At 32.5% G+C, this 26,018-nt stretch overlaps 1 protein-coding gene across 1 annotated transcript; it reads left to right on the top strand.

The window, feature by feature from the left end:
• The first annotated feature begins 1,268 nt into the window (after window positions 1-1,268).
• Window positions 1,269-26,018, top strand: LOC129229615 (28S ribosomal protein L42, mitochondrial-like). The gene is made up of 6 exons (XM_054863961.1): window positions 1,269-1,472; window positions 6,015-6,054; window positions 7,294-7,381; window positions 10,431-10,463; window positions 20,091-20,212; window positions 25,870-26,018. Exons 1-6 carry the CDS (start codon window positions 1,415-1,417, stop codon window positions 25,919-25,921), a joined length of 393 nt encoding a protein of 130 aa, XP_054719936.1. The 5' UTR covers window positions 1,269-1,414; the 3' UTR covers window positions 25,922-26,018.

Raw genomic sequence — 26,018 nt, 5'->3', positions numbered from 1 at the left:
TTGAAAAAAAAAAAACAAATATAATTAAGAAAATATGCTGGTATCATTGTGGTACTCTACTTACTGACATTTTTGCTGTTGGGTATGATATGGCACTCGAGACTCTGGAGAAATACAGGAGTTTTTAAAGAGAATTTGAATTCACAGTTTTAAATTTTATCAAAATCTTTGTTGAGGTTGTAATGTATTGTAAATTGTTGTTTCTGAGTTCAATGAAATCCATCAATTTGAAACAGAAAACACGCGGAAAAAATCAAGTAACTTCAATTGTTAATGTTTTTACCATAACAACAAACAATATCAATACATCCTGATTATTACATTGCACCAGCAACTGAAACTAAACTAAAAATTTGAACATCAAAACACCAAAATCGAACCTATCTGTCACAATCCAAAAAAGCGTAGCATATTGAACAAAAAAGTCAGCAATAGAGTATGTTAGATTTTTAAAATATACTAGTACTCTCTTTTGCTGCCCATTTTGTCATTGATGTTTCCATAAAAAAGTTCGTTTGATGCAGTAGCGTATTATACCACCATCTCCGACTAACTTCATATTCAAAAGAACGATGCAGGAATGACAACAACAACAACAAAAAAAATGCTTGTAAACATTTTTTTTTTTTTTTTGAAAAAACTTTTGTGGCGTACGTTAGTGAGTACATAACCTAACTTTGCCCCCGAACCTTGAGGTCCTTTTGGTTCAGTGGTTAAAGCAGTCCGTTGTTCAAATTCCGACCCGGACAATCATCATCCACGTCATGGTGATTTGTACGTCTCACTTTCTTTGATTTTGACGCCTATAATGCATATTCAATGAAATCAAAAATACACTACATAGAAGACCACATAATACTTAAGACGAATCAGATTGACTTTTTACATACTTTTTCTTAAGACTATGGATCGAGCAAATGACAGGTATGGAAGCTTCTACATTTTACGCTACATCATGATCTTCATAAACTATTCGCACATTCGAATGCCAAACAGAAGCGCGGCATAATGAAATCTTTCTCCCAAACCAAAAATATAGCATGAAATCGACAAAAATATATTTTTAATCTTGAATTTTAACGGCGAACTTTTCGAGTACTTAGCATTGATATTCAAAATGTAAACTCACAGATCACGTGATTTACCCTAACCTCGAACACCGCAAACTTTCTTGTTGAAGAAGAGCGACTCTTCAGTTCCCAGTCTGTCTTTGAAAACTCTTAACTATAACTTCGATTTCATTAATTATAAACAAACAAAAAAAAAAAAACAAAAAAAAAAAAAAAAAAAAAAAAAAAAAACGCTTGGATCGTAATTGCAAATATCTTGAATCGTAGAGGAAATAAGACAAACAAAATTCTTAAACATTACTTCAAGTACAGAAGTTTGATCTGTTTCACTTCAGAAGTTTCCAATGCTGTTTTACTTGAAAGGAATAAAATTTTCGCATGTGGCATCGAAAGTTTTTAAAGGTAAATTTGTGCGTCAGTGCTCTATAAGAAAATATAGAAGTAATCCTTTTGTTTGTTGCAGTAAACTTAAATAAAATTGGGATGTTGTGATTTGACAATAACAAGTTTTTTCCTGTATAATTTAATGAAGTTCCTATGCTTGAGAACAACATACTATGTTAAAAATAACGTTTGTTGTAGTTGAAAAGTGGATAACCTTATTTAGATATGATTGGAGATGCAAAATTTCTGGAACTTTTGAGGCGATGGAATGAAAACCAGTTTCTTTCTGAAAAAAAAAATGGCAAAATAAGTTTTAGCAAACGAAAATAAAGTTTACTAGAGTTAAATTTTCTTAGAAAACGTAAATATTGCTAAATATTTAAAAATATGTATGAAATCCATATTATTTTTTCTTTCTAACAGAAATATACACACATATTTAAAACTTATGTACATCATAGGATTTTTTCATAATCATTCTGGATTTTCTGGTGAAATCCCCCAAGGTGGTCCCCATACACCCCATTTTGATGAGAAAAAACTTATGTGAATTCCTGACATCAAAGGACCGCTGCGCCATGTTTGGAAAAAAATCTGATGAAAACTGGATTTGCATAAAGAAAACCCCTCGTGGAATATATTTGCACCTTCCCCCTGTTCCTCATAGGTAGGCGAAAACCCCTATGACAATTCCTGACCATCAAAAACTGCTGTGCCAAACTTTGCAAAAATCCGATGAAAACTGGATTTGTAAAAGGAAACCCCCCAGTGGGAGGTTTTTTTTAATGATACACACATATTTTAATATTGATTTTAAAAATGCAAATATCATTACCACAGTAATAAATATATATATCGATATATTTCATTATATCGGTATATGGCCCAGCCCTAGCATCAGTCTTGTATAATATAGACGAACGCACGAACGGCGTTTGCAAAAAATATTTATCTCTGCAGAATTTTTTTTTCAAACTGTGATGTTTGAAAAAAAAATGTTGATTCAAATGTTGATTTAAAAAAAAAAAAAAAAAAATTCTTAAGGGATTTTTTAAGAAAATCCCAAAGTTTATTTCTGTTAAAAAGCCTTTTAAAGGACTTGTGTAAAGAAAATGGTTTTGGCAGTTTTCTTCAGTTGGTGAAAAATAAGCAAACTATATGTTATTGTAAAAAAAAATTAAATGATTTAAAGCACTTTTTTTTGTCTCTTTCATATTTGAATATTATTCAAGGGTGAGTTAGGCAAAATTATTATTTGCAGAAAATTTTCCAGTAAGGATTTGTGTTCGCAGAAAGCTTTTCATTTTATCTAAGTCTGCCTAGCATTAGCGATTTATTCTAGTTCCAATTTACAATTTTCGGAATTGAATTATTTTAACAGTGTTGCATTGGATTGGGGGTTTACAATTGATACCATATACAGGAAACTTGTGAATTCAACTAATAAAATTCAAGCACTGGCTCCGGAGAATTGTTCTAATTCGGTTGTGTGTGTTTTACTCTTTTTTCCAAGAATTAATCTTCAAATTGAAAAAATCTTTAAAAGTTTAATTTTTCTGCTGCATTTTGCCCTGTCAACAAACTTAAATTTTCGCAACTAAAACACCCGGTTCAGGAACTTGATAGATGGGGCATTTATAGTATTTCTTGTAAGTGTCAAATTGCTGGGCCGAAACCCCATAGTGGAGGTCGTACAATGCGTTGTGTTATGATTTGGTGGACTTTTGGACTGTAGGAAAAATAGTTGGATTCATTTTTTGCACCTTGAAAGTTTATTAAATAAAATAGTACATATACAGTTCTAAACTAAGCTTAGATATTTAGTTAGGAGTTAAATATTTATATTCAAAACATTAAAGATTTCAATAATTAAGTACATCATGATTCTGCTCTCCAAAGGAATTAAACTTTAATATACTGGTTTAAATTAAGTTGTGGGAAGTGGGAGCTAGTATTGTACGTACCAAGATTTCGGTCCTTTCTCCATTAAGTCATCCAAAGGCGCAGCGCGTTTCTATCATGACTCCGGACAAACGTCTCGGAGAAACGCCGAGCTCTCGAAAGATCCTCTCCTCTACCTTCAAAACTATCTCTTCTCCTCTCGAAAAATCTTAACTCCTTGTTTTATACTGGGGGATAAAGTTCCCTGATCGGGGCACATTCTCTGGGGATCATAGTTCAACATCTGGAGATCCAGCTTCCAGGAAAACCCTATGCTTTATGGGGTACGGAGTGTCGCAAAGTGTCAGAATGGAATTTTGTTATTCCCAAGTCTTCTATTTTATGGGCTCAAAAATGTCAGAACTTCAGAAGTTATATCCTACAGCTATGACTCGGAAAGGGGGAAAATGTTTGAAATGTCCGAAAGAAGCTAACCCCTTTTGACCCACTGCGGGTGTCACAGAAAATTCCAAGTGTCGCTTACTCAAAACAAGCGGAGGGAAACTTTCCCGCCAAAATGTGTTTATTTCTAACTCTCAATTTTATGAGATGCAACTGCTCGGGGGTCTGAACTTATTTCCTGCACGGGAAAAATGTACCGCCGCGCCGCGACAAAAAGGTCAACTCTTCTTAACCTAAAAGACGTTTAAAAATGCGAGGGAGGCTATTTGTAGCGGAATGAAGGTTCAGGGGATAGATATCCCTTTCCCGGCATGTGGGGCAGAAGGTCAAAATCGGCCCCACAAAATGACATACATAGGACAGATCTGACGTTCTCTTAAAAATTCCGTATTAAAGAACACGAAAATTATGTCAAGAAACAGGATTTAAAATGCTCCTCTATTGCACAACACTGTTGGTCTTGCAATCATATTTTCGATTTTTCCTGTGCCAAAATTATTCATGGGTGTTCTTCGATTCAGGATTTAGATTTTTGTGAATCTTATTACATCTGGAAAAATTCTGCTTCAGTAGATGATTTGTTGATGATGTAGTTTGTAGAGATGATTTGTTGTTTGGAAATCTTATCTTTAAAAAAAATTTTTGTCCGTGATGTTTTTCCTCAGTATAGGTGTTCTTGCTATTCTGGTGACATAATAGTTTCCGATTTCTTGTCTAATAACTTTGCTTCCCTTTCATTTTTCGTTCATTTGTCGTTTGGTTTGCATTGGGGAACCAATGGAACCATTCATTCTTCTTTTTATGCACTGATGAAGGGGCTTGCATTTGACAGCTCCAAAACAGCTGTTTGCTGAGTTTTTAATTCTCTTTTAAATGCTTTTAATTGTACTGTATACTTGTGTCATTTTACTTATAAATACCAGGTTTCATTGATTTAAATCAGCTTGATTTAGGTAGCTTAATTTAAATCATAATTTGAATCAAGTAATTTTTCTAAACAAAACCATTGATTAAAATAATTTGAATTTATTTTTCTAAATTAATTTTGTATTTTTAGAATGTGTTGTCCCAAATTTTAACTATACCTACTGCATTATACAATATTAATTTCAACAATCAGGATTGTCATTGATGGCGTATAAAATACCCCATGGCATATAAAATACCCCAAAATAGAAAAATGGGATGAAAAGAAAAAAAAAATCCTCTGGACAATTTTTTTCTAAAAACATTTATTGGTTAAAAAGTATTCCTGTGTCTTTGTGATACAGTTACAGTTCTATCCCTTTTGTCAAAGTAATCTCCTTGAAGAGGAAACTGTTTCCTACATTTCTTGTTATGGTGAGACTTTCACAGCTTATGAATTTGAACATTTGGGCTATCATTTAGTTAAAACTTGGGAATTGAAGATAAATCACAACCACAGCTATATTTGTTCATTTAGAGTAAGTCTTCAAGTGAAGGTAAAAGATGATTCAAGGTTTCAGATTTAAAACAAAAATCTCTAGTCTTTACTTAAACTTTCTATACCACTTAAAATAAGGCAATGTTTCAACTGATGATTTTGATGCTGTGTGGGAGGGGGGGGGGGGAGAGAAAGAAAGAAAGAAAGCTGAAAAAAAAAATGTGTTTTAAAATGAAAACTTTTTGTGAATTCTAAATGTAATATCATAATTTAGTAACAGTAACATTGTTATTCAATATTTTTATTAGTAGACTTGCCAGACATCCTGATTTTCAGACGTAAGCCCAGCGTTCCAGCTGGTTTACTTCATGTCTCGGTAAAAGATAAATGTGATTATAGAATAGATGATCAAAAAAGTCTAAAAATGATTAACTGAATTATTATTTAGGATAATTACTTTGTCATTTGTAACATTGACTAGAAAAATTAATATTGGATAGACTTGTGAGGTTTTTTACTAGATTGAAACCAAAAAAAACTTCATACAATAAAAAGAAAATCCTAGCTAATGAGAAGTACATGTAAATATTGTTCAAAATTTTATTCCTCATTCAAAATGTTTCGTCTTACTTAAGTAACTTATAAATTTTAACATGTCAGAAACAAAATCTTAAAATTAATCTGATTGTACCTGCAACCGGGGGGAGGGGAGGTGGGCGGCAATCAGGCTTCTCGGTTGAATATTTCCAAAATCTGGCAAGCCTATTTATTAGTGACATAATTTTAAGACACATGTTTTTATTCTTTTTCAGGTTTATCTAAGAGTCGATGTTACTCTTCTGTGAAAGAAAAGTATGTTCTTTAATGCTGTATTAAACATTTCATATTTTATTTCAAAAGCTCATAAACTTTGTTTTTCCAATAGCTATATTTATTTTTTGATAGTTTTAGGAATGGAGCTAATACATTTCAGTAATCAAAGGCAGATCCAGCTTCTGGTTTTGCAGTTAGTATTTTCTAAAAAGAGGGGCGGGGCTTAAAGTAAAAGTTATTTTTGGGCATAAATAGGGAGTCTGGGGCACATTGTTCAAAATTAAGCCCAAAGTGCAGCCTAGGCTGTCATTTAAGAAAGGGGGAGTAAACATGTGTGATAGCATTTTTGTTCCTGCCTAGAATTGGGGAAGGGAAGGGGTAAATAAAGATTTTCCTTAATTTTTTGGAATTTATTTATTTTTTGAACATTAAAAACTTTGACTACCATGTCCTCTTTTACTGTGTGACATTCATTTCAGAAGAAGCATGTATTAAAAATTTGTGATTCCCCTTTTAATGTTCCTCTAAATTCATTTGGTGGGCCGGCCAAACTCTTTTTCATAAACTTGTAAAAAAAAAAAATATATTGCTTTTTTTAAAAGGAAATTCATTCAATGCAATATTATGTACACTTAGAGTATAATATATAGTTAAATTCTGTTAGGAGTAGTTTTTTTTTTTTTTCAGTATTGCATTTCTGTATCAGTTCAATCAATAATTGCATATTCAGTAAATAAATGCAAAACACATGTCTAAATGGCAACTATTCTTTTTGAGAGATTGATTTAATCCAGAATTGCAGAAGCTGCAAGCCGATGAGCCCTTTAGTGCTATTTAAAAAAGATGGACATTGAGGCAAATGTTTCAGGTTAAAGGCTAGAAAATGATAACAGCTGGATTTTGTGAATGACAATCCACTATTCCAAAGACGTTCCCAGGCTTTTTCCTTAGCTAACTTAGAAATATCTAATTTAAATTTATTCTCAAGTTCCCCTAATATTAAAATTAAAGGTCACATTTTTTTAGAGCTGCATTAAAGTGTAAAAAAGTTGTTGCTATTTATCCATATGTATTTTCTTAAAAACATATAATTACTTAAATTAAATTAATTTTCAAAATCCCCCCCCCCCCTTTTTACTTTCTTCTAAATCTAATATATAGAAGAAAGTGTTGGATTCGTGCAAATTTTCAAATTTTTTGTAGCTTAGATTTAAAGGATCAATTTTGTGATAGATTGTTTTAGTTTTCAGAAATCTTACTTGTATTTGTTTCTTGCAGTAGTAAAACCTGTGTTGTTCTTAGTAATAATGGACAGATTGTTGTTTGTTGGCATCCTGAACAGCACCCTCCATATGAACACACAAAAGTAAGATAGTTGATTGATTTTTTTTATTTATTATTATTATTATTATTATTTTTTTTTGACTATTTTGAAGCTTAGGTTAAGACCAGTAGTTGTTGTGAAATATAATATTTTATATACATACAAATTCTATTAGAATAATTGAAAACAATGTTTCAAAACGAGCAGCACTATTAAAATTTAAGGTGAAGGGGGGGGGGGAGGATGATTTTTTAGAGGATTTACACTTTTTACTTTCTTCTACATCTAATAAATAGAAGAAAGTATTGAATTCGTGCAAATTTTCGAATTTCGAATTTTGACGGATTCGAACGTTTTGAGGTGTGCTAAGTCGATCTCGACCATTTTTGGAAAATGTCTGTCTGTCTCTGTGTGTGTGTGTCCGTGTGTGTGTGACCAGTTTTTTGTGACCGCTCTACAGCAAAAACTACCCTCTGAAATCGAATGAAATTTGGTACACATATGTGCCCCTATGTGAACTTGTGCCCATTGGTTTTTGGCATGAATTCCTTCAAGGGGGCTGGAGCAATGGGAAGTTTTTTAAGTTTTGCGTGACTGCTATTCCCCAGGAAGTAACTGGCTGAATCAAATAAAATTTGGTCCATATGTTGTCCCTAACAGGTACAGATCCTGATTCAATTTTGGTGTCAATAGCTCATACGGGGGTTAAGCTATAGAACTTTTTTTTGCTATCAATTGTGACTGCTGTATCTCAAGAAATAATGAACGTAATCAAACAAAAATTTATCGACAAATAGCCCTTAGAGGTTATAAGAAATGATTGTATTTTGACGTCAGCAGCTGAAAAGAGGGTGGCGCAATTGAACGTTCTTTTTTTTCCATTGTGAGTGCCATATCTCAAGAAGCAATGCTACGTTCTGGATAAAATTTGGTATAAATATGAAGCCATATGTAAACAGGCGTTGGTTCAATTTTGGCGCCAATTGCTCCACGGGGGGCTGATTTTTTTTTATTTGTGTGAATAAAAATAGCTTTATAATTGCAACAATAAGAAAGATAAATCGTAATAGACTGTCGTCTGCATATATCTCGTGATTTTAATTGCATGGAAATGATCGGAAATATTATCTCAATGATTTAAAATTTTTAATTGTTGCCGTCTTATGTTTGTTAACAAATAAATGTTTGTAATTATTTTAAGCAAGGCTTTTAAAATAATTTTCAATTTTCATTCTTTGCTTTGGAGATAAATCAGGAATTGGGATGGTCGTCAAGTTTTGGCATGTGTAGTTTTGTTTTTGTTGAGAATATTGCTTCCTCGTTAAGCATGGGGAGGAATAAGAATTATAAGAAAGATATAGAAGAAAGTTTCGTGATGGCCACAGCATACTAGTTTTTTGAGTGATCTTGTACTTTGAAGGGCACTCCAGCATTTGAGGAGTGCTTCATCGTCCTTGGAGGTGATGTACATCCCTACTTAATAGATAGAATAAACTTCACACTGAATAAATAGAGTCATTAAGATTAAAAGAGAAAGATTTCCCTATTGCTCAAATGCAATTGACATACTTGATTTTTCTATGAAAGTGTAATACTATTTAATATTTAGACGGATATATTTACACATAATATTCAACTACTCAATCATTTTAGGTCTAACGATTTGAAGCATTCCAATGGTTTTTCGGTGAAATAAAAATTTTAACCATTATAACCAAAGATGTAGCTAAGTTCAAAGAATGAAATACATCTCTGTTTTATTTATGAGCTAAAAAAGGAGGTAAAATTTTTTGCAGAGAAATGCAATGTTTTTACTACTTAAGTGATCTCAAATTTATAAACTTAGTTTGATTACATTTAATTTTTTAGGGGACAGAGGAAAAGCGTGATATATCTGAATGAGTTATATAAGCATTGGCATCGCTGTAAGGGGGGGGGGACGGTCCGCCCCGAGTGTTACCCCCAAATGGAATATCAAGTTTTGAAAACATGAAGCTAAATGCATTTTGAAGACTACAAATTTGATTTTTTTGGGGGGGGGGAACCCCGACTCCTCCTCATTTCCACCTCACATCATGGAGTGGGTACTGTACTCAGGATTAGGCTCATATTGTCAGTACTTAGACCTAGAAGTGACTTCCTTTAATACCAAAAACTAAACCCCATTATCCTTCCCTGTGTTTAAGACTTGTTTGAAAAAATTAAGGGGCCATCAATTTCATGTGCCCCTTACTTTTATGAGCTTGTGATGGCCCTGCATATATGTGTCTAGCAAAGGTGCCCATATAGAGGGGGGAGCAAGTGGAGGCTCAAGCCTCCCCTTTGAAATTAGAACTTCCTTGCTTTTAGTTCTTTTTTCTTTGCAAAAATGTAAAAACATTTCTTCTCCAGCAATTAATGGATAAGTTATTATTAATGTCAAATTTTAATAACTCTAATCTGTACTGAAATCGGTTTCTATGGGGAAAATATCCTGTTAAACCATGGGGAAAATATCTAAGCCCCCCCCCCCCCCTTAAAATTTTGCTTATGCACCCTTGGTGTCTAGGGCAAGATATATAAAAAGCATTCATAGTTTTCATTTGTCTGTTGTACATTATCCCACTTAAAATTTTGTTATAACACAAACGTAATTCTTTCTGAAAATTGTATGAATTTCATATTTAGATAGAATATTATATATATATATATATATATATATATATATATATTTATTTATTTATTTTGCCTTTGGGGGGAGGGGGGAGGGTGACACCTCAAAACTGATATGAGGTGCAATATAACAAGGGGTTAGTGTATTTAGTTTTATTATTTTCCCAATAATCAAAAATCTAAATTATTCAGCAGTGCATTTATGCCTCACTAAACATTTCTTTAAAGGAAATGATACGTTAATCCATAAAGGTTCAATAGGTAAAATATTACTAAAGTTATTTCTTAATAAAAGAGTTTTTTACACTCTTTTAAAATTATGATTTTTTTTTTTTTTTTTGTGAAATGTGAAAAATTGAATGCTTTTGGAAATTAATCAAATACTTGAATTTTTAATAAATGCTCTTCAGTATATGTTATTGTAATTTTTTCTTTTCAGCCTTTACCAGATATTCCTCAAGAGCTTTGTGAAGTAAGTCTAAACATATATGAAAAATGATCAATTTTATTTATGATAAAATATGAATTAAGTGAGGAAGTAATGTAAATCAAGCACAGTTTATTATCAAGTATTAAAGGAGGAACTCTACTCATGTTTTTTTCTCACTGCTTAGCTGTTAGTTAAAAATTGTTTTTGCATTGATTCAGATACAGTACAACCTCGATATCTCGAGTTTTTGACTTATCAAGGTTTTAAAAAAATTACACTAGAAACTCTCTCAATTACTCACACGTGCACTATATGCATTTATATATGTACTATGAGATCACTTTGAATTACGATCAATAACGTAATCTTCAATATTTTACTAGATTTGAAATTTTGTACTTGTCGAAAGTGCACAAAAAGAGTTTTTGAAATGAACAGCAATTTCAACTTGTTTTTTCTCCTAAAAATTTAAACATTCTTATTTTCAACTAGTAGCTTCCCACACAGGGGCGGCTCTAGCAGTTTTGCCGCCCCGGACAAATTTCCAAAGTGCCGCCCCTCTCCACGGTAAAAGAAATCAAACATTACAATTTTTGCATTACAAATATAGTCCCTTCTTTTTGGTAATTCCTCTTTTTTTTTTAAATATAAAACATTCTTTCAAAAAAAACGATAAGCCCCCACCCCCTAAAATGGTCATGCTTGAAAGCAGTTTCGCGTTGTCTTCACGTATTCATCAATTCATCAATCCTAAGTACGACCATGGCTTTCCTGCACTTGGGCTGTGCCACCAGAAAATATTTATAGGGGGGGGGGGTACGCTTAAAAAATACCCGTATCTGCTAGAGGGGTCTGGGGGTTCTCCCTCGGAGAATTTTTTGAAATTATAGTCTTAAGAACGCAGTTTTAGACGCTCTGTGGCGGTTTAGACGGTGGAAAGTTTCAGGGGGTCTTTTGAGGGGGGAATTTTAAGAAACTGAAGTCTTAAAAACACGATTATAGGCGAAATGTGTTGACTTCAGAGTAAGGGTTGGGTCTTCGATGATTTTTTTTTTTTAATAGATTTGAGATGACGTAAACTTTTCACCCCAATTTTTTTCACTTTTGAAGTTCCAAAAGGCAGTTACTTTCATGATTACAGGAAAGGGCTCTTTGAAACTCCCCAAGAAACATTCCAAAAGAGAAGTAATAAAAAGCGATGTTTTTAAGCCATTTTCAAGGACTGGGGTGAGGGTTAAAAGGTCTCATCTTAATTTTTTGAAATTATAGTTTTTTCATTTTCTGATTGCATACGGGAGCATCGTCTCAATGTATTAAATGAGGACTTCGCGCTAAGCACCTCAACAAAGCGTCGTTTTTAGACGATTTGTATGATATTAAAAGCAGGGTGAAACGAGATTTGAAGAGCACTTTAATGATTTTAACTGAGGGAGGAGGCTTCCGAAGGGTAGAATTTTAAGTATTTTCTTATTTTTTGATCGTCTAGTAAAAGTAAACAGAAAAAAAAGGAGAGGTGGGGGTAAAACAAATATGAAGTGTAGTGTGGGGTGTGATTAACTAAGAAAAATTTAATTTTAAGTTTCTTTTGAAAATAAATTAAGACTTTTTCACGACAATCGATATTTTTTCCAATTAAAATTACTTTGTTTCCCTAAGGAGCATTAATTTCTTCTCTTTAATAGCATGGAACATTTTTTTAAAAATGCTCAATCTAGGAAGGGGGTGGGGGAGAGAGAGGAGTCCTGTGCGCGATCCAATTCCGACAACATGCAGAAGTTCAAAAACTGGACCGTCAAATATGTATCATTATTTAAAACGTGGTAAATAATATAAATAAATACCTTTGTGCTGAACAGTAAAGTAACATAAAGTAACAACGTCTAAAAAGCACAAATTCGCAGAATTTGTGCTTTTTAGACGTTGTTACTTTACGTTACTTTAGTGGTATATAATAATTACTTGCTACGCAATTGCAATATCCCACGGCGCCCATCCCCACGGGAAAAAATACAAAGGGATAAATTGACAGTAAATACATGCCAATAAACCTTTAATAGATCATGCCAATAAATAAACAGCACAATGAAATGAAATCAAATTTATTAAAGCTGTACATTAAACTAGACAAAAAAAAAGGGCACTTCAAAACAAACACCAAATTAACATGTCTTGTATTAAAGACCTCGAAACATAGCTGGATTATCAAATTATTGGAAGAAAAAAACAATTATAGTATTTAATTAATTTAACAATATTTCTTGAGAACAGACAGGATTTTGGAAGTGCTATGCATTACTGACAATTAAAGTGACAGCAAAGCAAAATACTAAAATGGACGAAAAAAATAGAATCGTTATTTTAAAAACATTAACTCATCTTTTTTTTTTAAATAATCATAAAGTAGGAATGCAATTAAACAATTTTTGTATCGGTGCATATTTTCATGACAGCTTAATGAAAATTACTTTCTCGTGTTGTACAAAAGTTTTAGAAGTCAGATTACTGTTTACCGATGTTTCTCTTCTTGTAGTAACTTATAATAAAAGTTCAGTCTGCATCAAGTCTGTTAAATAACTAAAAATGAAAAAGAATACCAGGACAAAGGTTAGAATTCAATGTGTACCGCCCCCCCCCCTCCTCTAAATTATTACTACTGCGCACCTTAAATAAACACATTTAAAAGGCTTTTTTTCTTACTTTTAATTCTGCAAACTTAGTGATTATTTTTTTTAAATCTATTTGTTCAGCTAACTCATGTTCAATAGCTAATGTAGCTAAACCATTTAACCTATCTTGAAGAGTTGTGGAGCGTAAGAAATTTTTAATTAATTTTAGTTTTGAGAAACTCCTCTCTCCACTTGCCACACTTATTGGCAAAGACAATAAAATTCTCAAACTAATAGCTAAATTTGGTGCGATATCAAGAGTTGAAACTAACGACAAAACTTCAATTGGGCTTTGCCTTTTTCGTAATAAGGCGGAAACTGACACTATTTCGTCTGCTAAGTCCACTGCACTTATGTCTCGTGAATCTCCATCCGTCAACACTAATTCTAAATCTTTGCAGTGTTTAATTAACTCTTCTTTTGGGGTGTCCCTTAAGTCATACACATTGTATAAAAATTTAAAAAAGCTGCTGTGGGTACTCATTAATTCAAACCTACTTTCTAAGGCATTAATTGCCTGATCTATTGTAAAAAAGTAAAACTCTATTTTGAATTTTAATTTCGGATCTTCCACTGGATCATCTCGTGCTTCATACACAAAATGAGTACTTTTTCGTCTTACTCTATGACGAGGTTGTGTCAGCTCAAAATTAGCCGGGATGTCAATCTCTTCAGCCAATTCCGTTGCATCAGAGAGCATTTCCTCGAAAGATGCATCGGATCGCAGATCCATAAAAAAATCTCCACAGTTTTTTATGAGTTCTATTGCGGATGGAAGGTCATAGTCTATGGTCTGCAATAACTTACTGATTGGATTTATGCCATTTAAAATTTTATACCATATAACTATTGAGCATAGAAATTTAAATTGCTTCAGAGCTTTTAACAATCCTGATGTCTCATCTCTGACAGAGTTGTCGATTTCTATGTTGTCATAGATGCTAAGGAAAGCATCGTAAATTAACCCTAATTCATACCTTAAGGGTTTTATAGCCTCTACGCGGCTTTCCCATCGAGTTTTACTTAATGGTTTCAAGGTGAACCCTTTTATATGTTGTAGCAATATGCCCCATTGGAAAGTTGATGAGGAAAAAAATGTATAAATTTTCTGAACAAGATTAAAAAAATTACAGGCCTCTAAGGATGCCTTTGCCATGTCGTTGATAACTAAGTTTAAGGAATGATTGCTGCATTGAACATAGACGGCTCGTGAGTTTAACTCCTTAATTCTGGATTGTACCCCTAATTTACCGCCTCTCATATTCGAACCGTTATCATAGGCTTGTCCCCTCATATCCATTAAATTCAGACGTAATTTTGAAAGTTTTTCGACTAATATATCTGAAAGGTCTTTTCCGGTTGATCTTTCAACTGGAAGAAAACCTAAAAACCTTTCGTTGATTTTAACGATTATCTGATTTGGGTGCGATTTGTCAATTGATACATATCTTACCATGAATGTCATTTGTTCAATCTTACTGACATCAGGAGTACAATCCAGAATTACGGAGTAATATTTGGCTTGTAAAATTTCACTTACAATATGTGATTTAATATTTTGATGTAAAAGGGAGATTATTTCATTTTGTATAATTTTCCCTAGATAGTGGACTTTAGCTTCCTCCTTTCTAAGTACTTTTCGAACATGCTCCTCCATTACTGGGTCAAACTGAGCAAGTAATTGAATTATTTGTAAAAAATTACCATTATTGGAGTCATAGAGTTTATCACTTTTACCTCGAATTGCTAAACAATTTTGAGCAAGCATTTTCAATGTTGCCACAATGCGCAGAAGAACTTCACTCCAATAATTAGTTTCCGCAGCAATAAGTCTTTGTAAATCACAATCAATCGTTTTAGAGCACTCTAATCGCTGACTGAATTCAACCCACGATTTTAGGCTTAGAACATGATTTCTTGATGTCTCATGTTCTTTTAAAGTTTCTACAAGGTGCTTCCAACTTTTGAAACCTTCTTTGGAGAGAGAGAGCTACAAGAATAACTAAAAAGCTTGCAACAGAAACAATATACACAGTCTTTTTCAATGGAATAAACTAACCATTTACGTATAACTTTTTCACCATTGTTTAGAGCTCTGACATAGTAATGTGTGCTAAATCTTCGACCAGAGTCATTATAAGGAAAATCATAATTTGTTAACGGTTCGGGTGGACCTTCTTTTACCAAAAAGCATCTATCAGCGTCTGATAAAATTGCTGGCCATGATCCTGGATCTGAATTATTGATTATCATCAGCGTATCTGTATCATTGGATGTTACTGGATCTGCTGTAACTTTTACTGGAGCATCAACTTCTAATGGACTAGAGCAATCCATTAAGGTGTGATCTGCAGCAGTGTCACAATTCGTTAAAATTGTGTGATTAGCAGTAGTGTCACTATCCGTTAAGATAGTGTGATTAGCAGCATCAGTGTCACTATCCATTACGATTGTGTGATTAGCAGCAGTGCCATTATCCATTAAAATTATGTGATCAGCAACATCCTCATCTTGAATGTCTGATTCGGATTCTATTGCTAAATCGTTATCATTTTTTCTTGCGCCTTGCAGATAGTTCAGCAAACTTCCAGCCTGTTTTTGAATGCTGACTTCTTTTTCAAGTCTCTTTCTCTTGTACTGCGCTCCAGATAGCTTTTTGCGACCTCCTGTAGACATTCTAGAAATTCAAGGAGAAAAATTATTTTAACTAGGTAGTGGTTCTTTCACAAATGATGTCATGCTTTGAGGGGGAGGTTGGCTTGTTAAATTGTGGGTTTGTGACAAGGAGAAGTGAAATGTTAACAGAAAATATGACATCAAATTCTTTGGCTTGTGAAACAAAAATAAGAACATTTAAAATGTCAGGTTAAGTATTTTTATATTTTTGTTTTGTTTTCTCGTTGATCTTATTTTGTAGCGAAAACGGCGAAAACAATAACAATGCAGATTAGGATTTAAAAATTAATAGCTACATGCTTAAATTGAAAAAAAAAAAAAAACCTGTTTATGAATATTTTGTTATTTTGAAATCAAGATTACGTGGGATATAATTTGGCTGGTGTGTAAAAATTTCTTCTGGTTAATGAGATTTTAGTGTTTGTTGGACCCTGCATATCATCAGCGTAATTGTTCTGTTCACAAATATGTGTGTAACAATAAAACATAGCTAAAGTTGGGAAATAAAATTTGGAATTTGATGCACGAATTAGTTAGTGTTGGTTTTCACAGCTGAAAGTACATATTTATGTAATGTAGCGTGACACATGACGACAGGGTGGAAGGGGAATCAGGTGTGACACTTTGATAAAAGGGGAATGAGAGGGGAGAGCTCACAAATACTGAAAAAGAAAAAGTAGCATTTTTATGGACTGCCTCCAGACAAATTATACGTAGTTTGTTTGTTTATTTTGTAATATTTTATTTTATTTTATTTGTTTATTTATTTGCTTCAGAAATATAAAGGCGTTATTAAGATTTAGACCATTCCATGCATGAATAAAAAGTTAATAGGGGAGTGAAGGTGGGTTAGGATTTAATATAAAAAGAAAGCAATTCTTTTCTAAATATATATTTACTACTCATGTTCGTAAAATAAGTGCACCACGCGAAAAATTTAAACATAGAAAGGTACCTTGCGGTGCCTTTCCGTAAGAATTTTAGGATTACCATTTCCTACAAGAGTAATTTTTAACAGCTGAATAATTTGTTACAGAAGAATAAGATTTTTTTTTCTATAAGGAAAAAAAAAACTCGAAAGAAACAGCCTTAAAAATCAAGAAAAAGAATAGAAAACGTTTAATTTCAAATATTTTATCTTCCATTTCGGTTAAATATACTTTAACGGATAATCTGAATAGTTATTAAAAATTATCGATAAAGAAAATAATAGTCATAAAATACCATGTAAAAAAGAAGCATTCGAAATGAAAGCAACTTTTTTTCATGTGAAACTTTTTTCGAATACTTTGGTAACTATTTTAATTTTAAACACGTAACTGTAACGTTTATTTTCTAGGATGGCAAGAATTTTAAAAAATATCATAAGAAATTTCTTATCGAACGACAAATGACCAATATTAGAGACCGAAAACAGCTAAGGGGGGGGGGGGGGGCTACTAAATATTTTATGTTTTAATTTCGAATAAAAATTCTACGCATTTCTATCATAATAAAAAAATTAGTAAAAAATAATTGTTACATAACATGATTTTTGTTCAGAAATATGGCCTGTATTATAATTCCCCCTCCCCTATTTAGTCTTTTTTAGGGCGTTCTTTTTATTTTCCCCCTTACTTTAGTGGATTTATCCGGTTTTAATGCCACTTTGACTATTAAATTGCAAATGTAGAAGGGTCATTCTCCTGTTATACACGGGATATTTGCAGACATTTAAAGTGCAAAAAACAGTTAAAAAGGATGTTAATTCATATTTTTTTGCAATTGGATCATAAATCAAGATTCATTCTGAAATTTCAAATGCTATAGTGCTTCTATCCAATTCTCTTGCCTTTTGGTCAAATACATTAATTAGAAAAATTACAAATTTATTTAATTTGTGTCATGCACGGGACATGTATGAATGTTACTCTATCTCAGCTATAAGAATTCAAAAGTTAAAATAGTAGTTGTGTTTATAATGAAATAAAAACTAATACTGGCAATAATATATACCATTTTAAGTGAAAGTTCAATAAAAAGTATTTTACATAATAAATAAATATATATATATATATATATATATATAATATACTTTAAATTGTTATAATGTAACTAGTATTAGGGTGATACGTTATTTAATACTAAAACATCATTGAAATATCTACCTAAATCTCCAAGCAGAAAAAAAAAAGGCTACGGTTCCTGCTATTGCAAAACTTCTTATTTGTTTGAATGTTCCCTGCTTCATGTGTACGGTAAATTGTCGGGGACACATGGACTACAATCAACGGAAAGAAAAAATACCATGGAAGATGGAAGATACGGCGCCGCACAATAACTGTTATAAAAGAGAAGTAAAAGTGTGAAGTACCTAACCCTGGTAAAATACAACTCCCGAGTCGGCGAAGCAATTGACAGGAAGCGAGGAAGAGAGCATGGAATAATCAGGGATGAATAATAGGGCAGTAAAGCACATAGCCTAGGGCCCAGCAGATCCCAGAATCAGGCGAGAGTTCTGGTAATCAGACCCTGACCCCCCACCCATTCAGTCTCGTTTCCCAACCAAAACAGGCAACTGTTGACCATTTGCTGTCGGCGACAGCAATTAAGGTACAATAAACGAAGAGGAAAGAAAACCTTCACGTATTTTTCAGACTCCCAAGCTATTGTGCTCGCAAAATACTCTCATACAAATTTGCTCCTAATGTAAAACGTATTTTAGACATTCGAACCAAAATGCCGCCCCTCAAATTTGCCGCCCCGGACAGGGATCCGGTTTGTCCGGCGCTAGAGCCGCCCCTGTTCCCACATTCAAAAAAGTTTTCAGCAGCCATTTTGTAGGAGTTAAAAAAGCAGAATGATGAAAATGAGGAACGCATTTTCCGTTTTCACTTGAAAATCCACCCCCTTTCCTCAAAGTGGACAACATGTTCGAGAGAAATGCACAAAGATTCTTAACTTTGGGAAAAACAGCAACCCTTTCATGCCAACACTTCCCTACTATCTTGCTTTAATCTTCTAATCACAAAGTTTCCAAGAAGAGAGATGAAAACTGCTCCCTGGAACTGGTGTTACTACAAAAATTGCCAAAGAAAAACGACAAGTGTGCAAAAATTTCGACATATCAAGAGTCTTGAAAAATAAATTTCGAGATAACTATGGAAAATACATACGGGTTCTTATAGAAAATGCAGGGGAAAAGTGTTTTTTTGAGACATCAAGGGTTTCGAGATAAGGAGGTTCGAGATATCAAGGTTCAACTGTACTCAATTTTATCCTAAACTTTTTCTTTCTTTTTTTTTTTTTGCAGAATATTTTAAAGTATAAGTGCTTTACTTGTATTGCTTATTTATTTTGTTCAGCTATGAAAAAAATTCTCTCTGATTATTACTTTTTTTTCAACTAATTTTTTATCTTGTAATAAAATAAATAATAATAATAATAGTGTTTCAAGTAAATACATTTTGGTCAAAATATTTTATTCTGTTTCTACAAATAATTTATGTTTCATATTGCTTGTTTTTTTTTTCTTTTTGTCAAAGTTGATGTAATAGATCAAATTTGACAGAAAACTTTATGAAAATAATACTTTGAAGTAATATTTTTTGAAACAAACATGAATAATTAAATACATTGAAGTAATGCAATGAATATCTGTTTTGTACTCTGCATTGTTTCGATAAAATTTTTTGTTCAATAGTGCTTGATCATGGCAGAGCCATGCACAGAAATTTTGTGGCAGTCAAAAATGTCCTTTCCAAGCCGACTTCTTACATAAATTTCACCCGTCATTCAATTAGGTAGTGTTACTCACACCTCCCTCCCCTTTCTCGTATTAGGTAGTTACATATAAGAAAGATTTTAAAAACCTGTCCAAACCGACAAAGGTTTTAACAAATTTCATTTTTGCAAAAGCATGTTATAGAATGTTGCCCTACAAACAGAATTTTGGGTTTTAATATAATTCATTTAATTTATGCTTCATCATTGAGAGGTGTGTGGGGATGTCAAAAAAAAAAAAAAAAAAAAAAAAACTAGATTTAAAAAAAAAAACCTATATATTTTCTATCTTCACTTCAAAAAAGAATCTTGTTTTTGTTTTAAGGTTTTATTTTAAACAATTTTTATTTTGAAATTTGTGGGCAGCAGCCTTCCCTCCCCTCCCACTCTAGATACACCCATGTAATACTTTAAATACTTCTTTTATTTAAAGATGTCAGCTTTAAGAATTAAAGATTAATTCTTGCGTCCGCTTTCAGGACACTTTAGGTTAATGCTTTCACTTTCATTAATTTAACAACAAAATATTTGTATTTCTATTAATTTCAAAATTTTTCATTCTTAGGGGGATTCTGTATTAAAACTACAATATAGAAGAGAGGGAAAGCATCGTTTTCAGCCTGATGGACCTACAATACCAGAGCTTGCCAAAATAACTTATACTACAAAGCATAGATGGTACCCAAAGTAAGTATTACTAGTGGAATTGTTTATGTCTAATTATTTTTTTTAAACATTTACATCAGCATTATATTTAACTTATTATCAGATAGCACAACCTTGAGGCTTGTGTGTCACAAATCTAGAAAAAATTCTGAATTCAGGTCAATTTTCCTTCCATATATGCACAGGTAAAGCGGTTTGACTGCATAGGTCCTAATTTGGCTGCCATGGGAGTTCAAAGTTTCTAGTTTTGCTCCAGAAATGCAATGGTGTTTCCTTTGAAATAAACCTTTCTTCAAACCACTAGTAATTGTTATTTCTGTTAATGTTTTGTTTTATTGTTTTATACATCATAATTTATTTTAACATTAGAACATAAATTTCAAGTTTTTAAATTTATCATTTTTTTATGCCTCCACATTTACCGTTCCTAATTACTTAAATCCAACACTTTTCTTGGCCACTTTTATTTGGAAAACAAGTTTTCTTGTTCACTATACTTTTTTTTAATCCAACATTTTTCAGAGTGGTTGAAATAAATGTTTTAAATAACAATTATTTTTGCATTAGAAAAACACTGCGTTTTTTTTTTCTTCAATTACTCACCGATTGCAAATATTTTGACACTTAAAATTAAAAGCAGTATCCAGTTTAAATGTGCAACCAATTATAAAAAGTTTGTTTTTAACTTAATTCCATAGTAGATGAAAGTAATTGGTACACTGCAATGCAATAGCAAAAAATAAGTATACAAAAAGTGAAATTAAAAAAAAAAGGTTAATTCCAAAGAAAATTCCATTGCATTTCTGGAGCCAAACTAGGAATTTTGGACCCTTGTTACAGTCTTAACTACTTAAGTCCATCATTTTTCTTGGTGATTTGACAAGCTTATGCTGCCAGATCACTTTAACTGGGTGAGAATTGACCTATAAGTGAAACAAGCTATAGCTTGGGGCCCTCCCTTTGTTCAAGGCCCTAACTCCTGAAAAACTGCATGAGTTGTTCCTAAATAAAAAAGAAAAATACTTGAAAAATAAATTTTATTTTCAAGTGCTTGAAATTTTGGAAAAGTGGCTAGAAACCTTGAATTTTGAAATTTCTAACAAATGAGAAGGGGTAGAGGGGAGGAATAAGAAAATCTGCCAAGTTCAGCTTCTGACTATGTCCTGCATCAAAAGTGTGAAAATCATGGTTTTCATATGTTTCTGTAACATATTACTTGAGATAAATTTTTGTGCCTCACATGTTTCATATCTTGCGATTTATGTAATCCCGAATGCAGTATTTTGGAAATTCTTTTGTACTGCTTGCTTTTATCTTACTTCTGCAAATTGTCAATCTGTAATACTGTGAAACTATACAATCAAGTACTAAATTGTCAGAGATTGGAAAGTGCTAATGAAGTATCTTAAATAATTTTAATAGTTCTAGAGTACTTGAAAATAATTGGCAGTACACTCCTAAGCTTCAATTTATTTCTGTTCAAGGTTACTAATTATGAATTGTCCAAATGACCAGTATGTTACTCTCTTATGCTTCCTCTGTATTTTCTCCTATTTTCTAAATCTGTACAACATTTCTTTTAAAGCATTTTCTACTACTGACCATTTTATATTTAATTCATTGTTGTATTTGTTAATTGGTAGGAGAGGTGATCAAAAACTAACTACCAAAACCGATGTGAGCAAGTAACAGTGCTTATCTTGTCTCCCCCCTCAATCTTTCTCTTTTCCGACTGCTGTCATTGATTTGCCCAACCAAAATCAATTTTTATTGTGTATCATCTTAATTTGTAAAAGAGTATATAACTTTATTTATTTATTTATTTTGTTTTAGAACATTTTTTATTAAGTGCATTTAAATGAAACTTTAAGTATTTGGAACACTAGCAGAAGATCAAAGTTTTTACCATAAAGTTAAAGATAATAAAGATTAAAATACCATGCCTGCAACTTTTACAATTCTTGCATGTACTGTATTTTTCAAAGGACTTTCCTTGTCCAACCAGTTTTTAATTTTGGCATTTCTTAGTGAAATTTTCAACAAATGTTTACAAATTGAGAAATTTTTATAATTTTTAGCCAATTTTTGATGATTGATTTTGAATGATTAAATTCTTTAGATTATTATCAAAATGATAGACAACTTAGTAATTGTGACTTGATTATTTTAATTTTAAAGTATGGATTCTTAAAATGTAAATACAGGTGCTGTTTTATAAAAAATGTGTGGTATTTTTTCCTCATCTAAAAGTAACATTCATCGTTTTCTGCTTTCTTCTGAATTGTTGAGAAAAATCTAATGAATTCTTGTGTCAGTAGATTGGCAGGTATAATATACTTATACTGTTGTGTAAGTATATTATAGAATGATGATACTTTTTGCTCTAATTGAAAGAAAATTTTGAAATATTGTTCTTTCATATCAGACCTTCATTTCTGGTGAAAAAAGTGCAGACGCACTAAGTTCTTTTGAACCTAGATCCATATGTAAATACAGTAAACTCTCGATTATCTATGAGTGGCTTATCTGTGGGATGGATTATCCATGATCTTTATAACTTATTTTTTTTTTCGGCGATGATTAACTGAATATATATAAATGCACACATTTTAACTTAAAAAGTACAAAATCTATTTTTAGACATTGTTATTTCTTTCTTCCTCCTCCCTTCCAATGACAGCTAATTGTTCATGGTCATTGAAACCCAACGAGTTCAATCCTGATTTTTTGGTCTATAATACTTACTGCTTTAGATCCACACTACTTGCTGATTTTTAAATCTACTCTGCTTACTGGTTTTTAGATCTACACTACTTACGTGCATGAACCAGTTACTGGGCTAGTCTCGAAAAAAATCCTCTCCCCTCTCCTATACCTTTATGGAGTAACCTTGCTTGATCAGTTGCTGACAATGTGCTTGGGGACTATCTGCTCGCGTATGCGAGTAGTAAAAGAACGATCTTTTTCAGCTCGTACATGCATTTTTTACACATACTGTTATCGTTTTAGCTATTGTTTAAATGTGTGAGAGTGTTATTGATCTTTTTAAGCAATTAAGCAATAGCACCATTTTTACCTAATTTGTAGATTATACTCGGTTACCATGCCGCCCAATTTTGCGGAGAATCAAGAGTTTACTGTAATTGAAATTTTCTAATATGTGAAAATTCTCTGAAAAAAATGTACATGAATTGAGAGTTCATAAAAATTAAGCCCTGCCTTACATGGCCCAGAGCAATAAACAGCTCTATTTTATTTCCAATATTTCTTTGATTTCTTAAATAACTTCTATTCTATATATATATTTGTGCATCTCTAACTCCTCTAATACTCTAATTGTAAGCAAATAACCCACAGGATATTTTTAGTCTGCTAAAGTTTGTCACAGACCACTTGTTATGTATAGGAATGCAAACAAATAACCTTGTCTAAGTCCCTCTGCTATTAATATAAACACTATTCTCATTATTTAATGTACATCATTTCTAACTTAAGAGACAGTGGTTAAGTTAAAAATTTTATTTAAAATTCATGGGTATTTTCAAGAACATAATAAGTATTGACCAATTGTTTTTAAAGTCAGAACAAACAACGTAAGTAGAAGCACAAATTTGTAAATTACAGCAGACACGTGTTTCGGCGTTACAGGGAACGCCTTTTTCAATGCAAAAAATAATGAGCTTACGGATGAAAAGACATCCGACAAAAGCCAAGAGCAGATAAACATGCAGCTTAAAAGATAAAAACAGCGGATTAGCCAAACACCAATGACAAAGTTATAAACCGATCAGGAACCAATAGGAATGCAAGCAAGGGCCAGGAGCTTTCTCTTAGGTACGAACCCAGAAAGAAAGAATTCAATTGGACAAGGATTAAGCCGAAGCTTAAACAAGAAGAAAAGAAATTGTCAGTAACCGTGAACCGCAAGAAAGGAAAAGCAGAATGGAAAACCATGAAATAAAATAAACAGAAACAAAAAATATTCGAAAAAATGAAAAATAAAGATAAATAGAAGAAAATTGGGGGGGGGGGGGGGGGGGGTGTCAATCAAGACAAAAAGGTAAAAATAAACAAAGGAAGATAGATAAAAATGAGTGGGAAAAAGGGGGGAGTATTAAAGATATGGGAGCCAAATGTTAGAAAAATATGGAACTGAACTAAGATTGTTAACTAAGTTAGAACTGTTCCTCAAAATATGAAAGGATTCCCAAAAGTCAAGATCTGATGAATTGGGGCATTTTTGGATAATCTGATAAGAGTTAAAATCAAAAGAGTGATTCGAATCCCAACAATGTTGAGCAATACTAGACTTATTTAATTGTTGTTTTTTCACATAATTCCATAATTTCCATTCTGCTTTTCCTTTCTTGCGGTTCACGGTTACTGACAATTTCTTTTCTTCTTGTTTAAGCTTCGGCTTAATCCTTGTCCAATTGAATTCTTTCTTTCTGGGTTCGTACCTAAGAGAAAGCTCCTGGCCCTTGCTTGCATTCCTATTGGTTCCTGATCGGTTTATAACTTTGTCATTGGTGTTTGGCTAATCCGCTGTTTTTATCTTTTAAGCTGCATGCTTATCTGCTCTTGGCTTTTGTCGGATGTCTTTTCATCCATAAGCTCATTATTTTTTGCATTGAAAAAGGCGTTCCCTGTAACGCCGAAACACGTGTCTGCTGTAATTTACAAATTTGTGCTTCTACTTACGGTGTTTGTTCTGACTTTACTATTATGTGAAAAAACAACAATTAAATAAGTCTAGTATTGCTCAACATTGTTGGGATTCGAATCACTCTTTTGATTTTAACTCTTATCAGATTATCCAAAAATGCCCCAATTCATCAGATCTTGACTTTTGGGAATCCTTTCATATTTTGAGGAACAGTTCTAACTTAGTTAACGATCTTAGTTCAGTTCCATATTTTTCTAACATTTGGCTCCCATATCTTTAATACTCCCCCCTTTTTCCCACTCATTTTTATCTATCTTCCTTTGTTTATTTTTACCTTTTTGTCTTGATTGACACCCCCCCCCCCCCAATTTTCTTCTATTTATCTTTATTTTTCATTTTTTCGAATATTTTTTGTTTCTGTTTATTTTATTTCATGGTTTTCCATTCTGCTTTTCCTTTCTTGCGGTTCACGGTTACTGACAATTTCTTTTCTTCTTGTTTAAGCTTCGGCTTAATCCTTGTCCAATTGAATTCTTTCTTTCTGGGTTCGTACCTAAGAGAAAGCTCCTGGCCCTTGCTTGCATTCCTATTGGTTCCTGATCGGTTTATAACTTTGTCATTGGTGTTTGGCTAATCCGCTGTTTTTATCTTTTAAGCTGCATGCTTATCTGCTCTTCGCTTTTGTCGGATGTCTTTTCATCCATAAGCTCATTATTTTTTGCATTGAAAAAGGCGTTCCCTGTAACGCCGAAACACGTGTCTGCTGTAATTTACAAATTTGTACTTCTACTTACGTTGTTTGTTCTGACTTTACTATTCAGCACAAAGGTATTTATTTATCTTATCAATTGTTTTTAGTTTTTTTTTTTTTTTGAAATGTAAAAGATGAATAATGTAAGTTGTTTTTTCAGTTTTAAATAAATTTTTGATTTTGTCATTGTAACTAGTATTTTAATAACACTTCTTGTTTTTATGACCTGAAACCCCCTAATATTTTCTTTTTTCTCTTCAGTTTGGAGAAACGATATGAAGATCCTCCACCAATTGATCGAGAAGGAATTTAAGTTTATCTCAATAAGAAATTAGTGGTATATTAGTTATTGCTTTTATTACCATTAATAAATTTTGGTCACTAATGTATTCTTTCAATTTTCTGAATAT

The sequence above is a fragment of the Uloborus diversus genome, chromosome 9 (genome assembly GCF_026930045.1).
Source record: "Uloborus diversus isolate 005 chromosome 9, Udiv.v.3.1, whole genome shotgun sequence".
NCBI lineage: Eukaryota > Metazoa > Arthropoda > Arachnida > Araneae > Uloboridae > Uloborus > Uloborus diversus.
The sequence above is the reverse complement of the archived record's forward strand: the minus strand, read 5'-3'. Positions and strand labels throughout refer to the sequence as shown.

What these genes read in the sequence shown, in the direction of transcription:
- LOC129229615 (XM_054863961.1), top strand. Translation starts at nt 1,415, where the DNA reads ATGCTGTTTTACTTGAAAGGAATAAAATTTTCGCATGTGGCATCGAAA. An exon ending in GGCATCGAAAGTTTTTAAAG is followed by an intron (nt 1,473 to 6,014) that starts GTAAATTTGTGC and finishes ATTCTTTTTCAG; the next exon opens with GTTTATCTAAGAGTCGATGT. An exon ending in AAGCATAGATGGTACCCAAA is followed by an intron (nt 20,213 to 25,869) that starts GTAAGTATTACT and finishes TTTTCTCTTCAG; the next exon opens with TTTGGAGAAACGATATGAAG.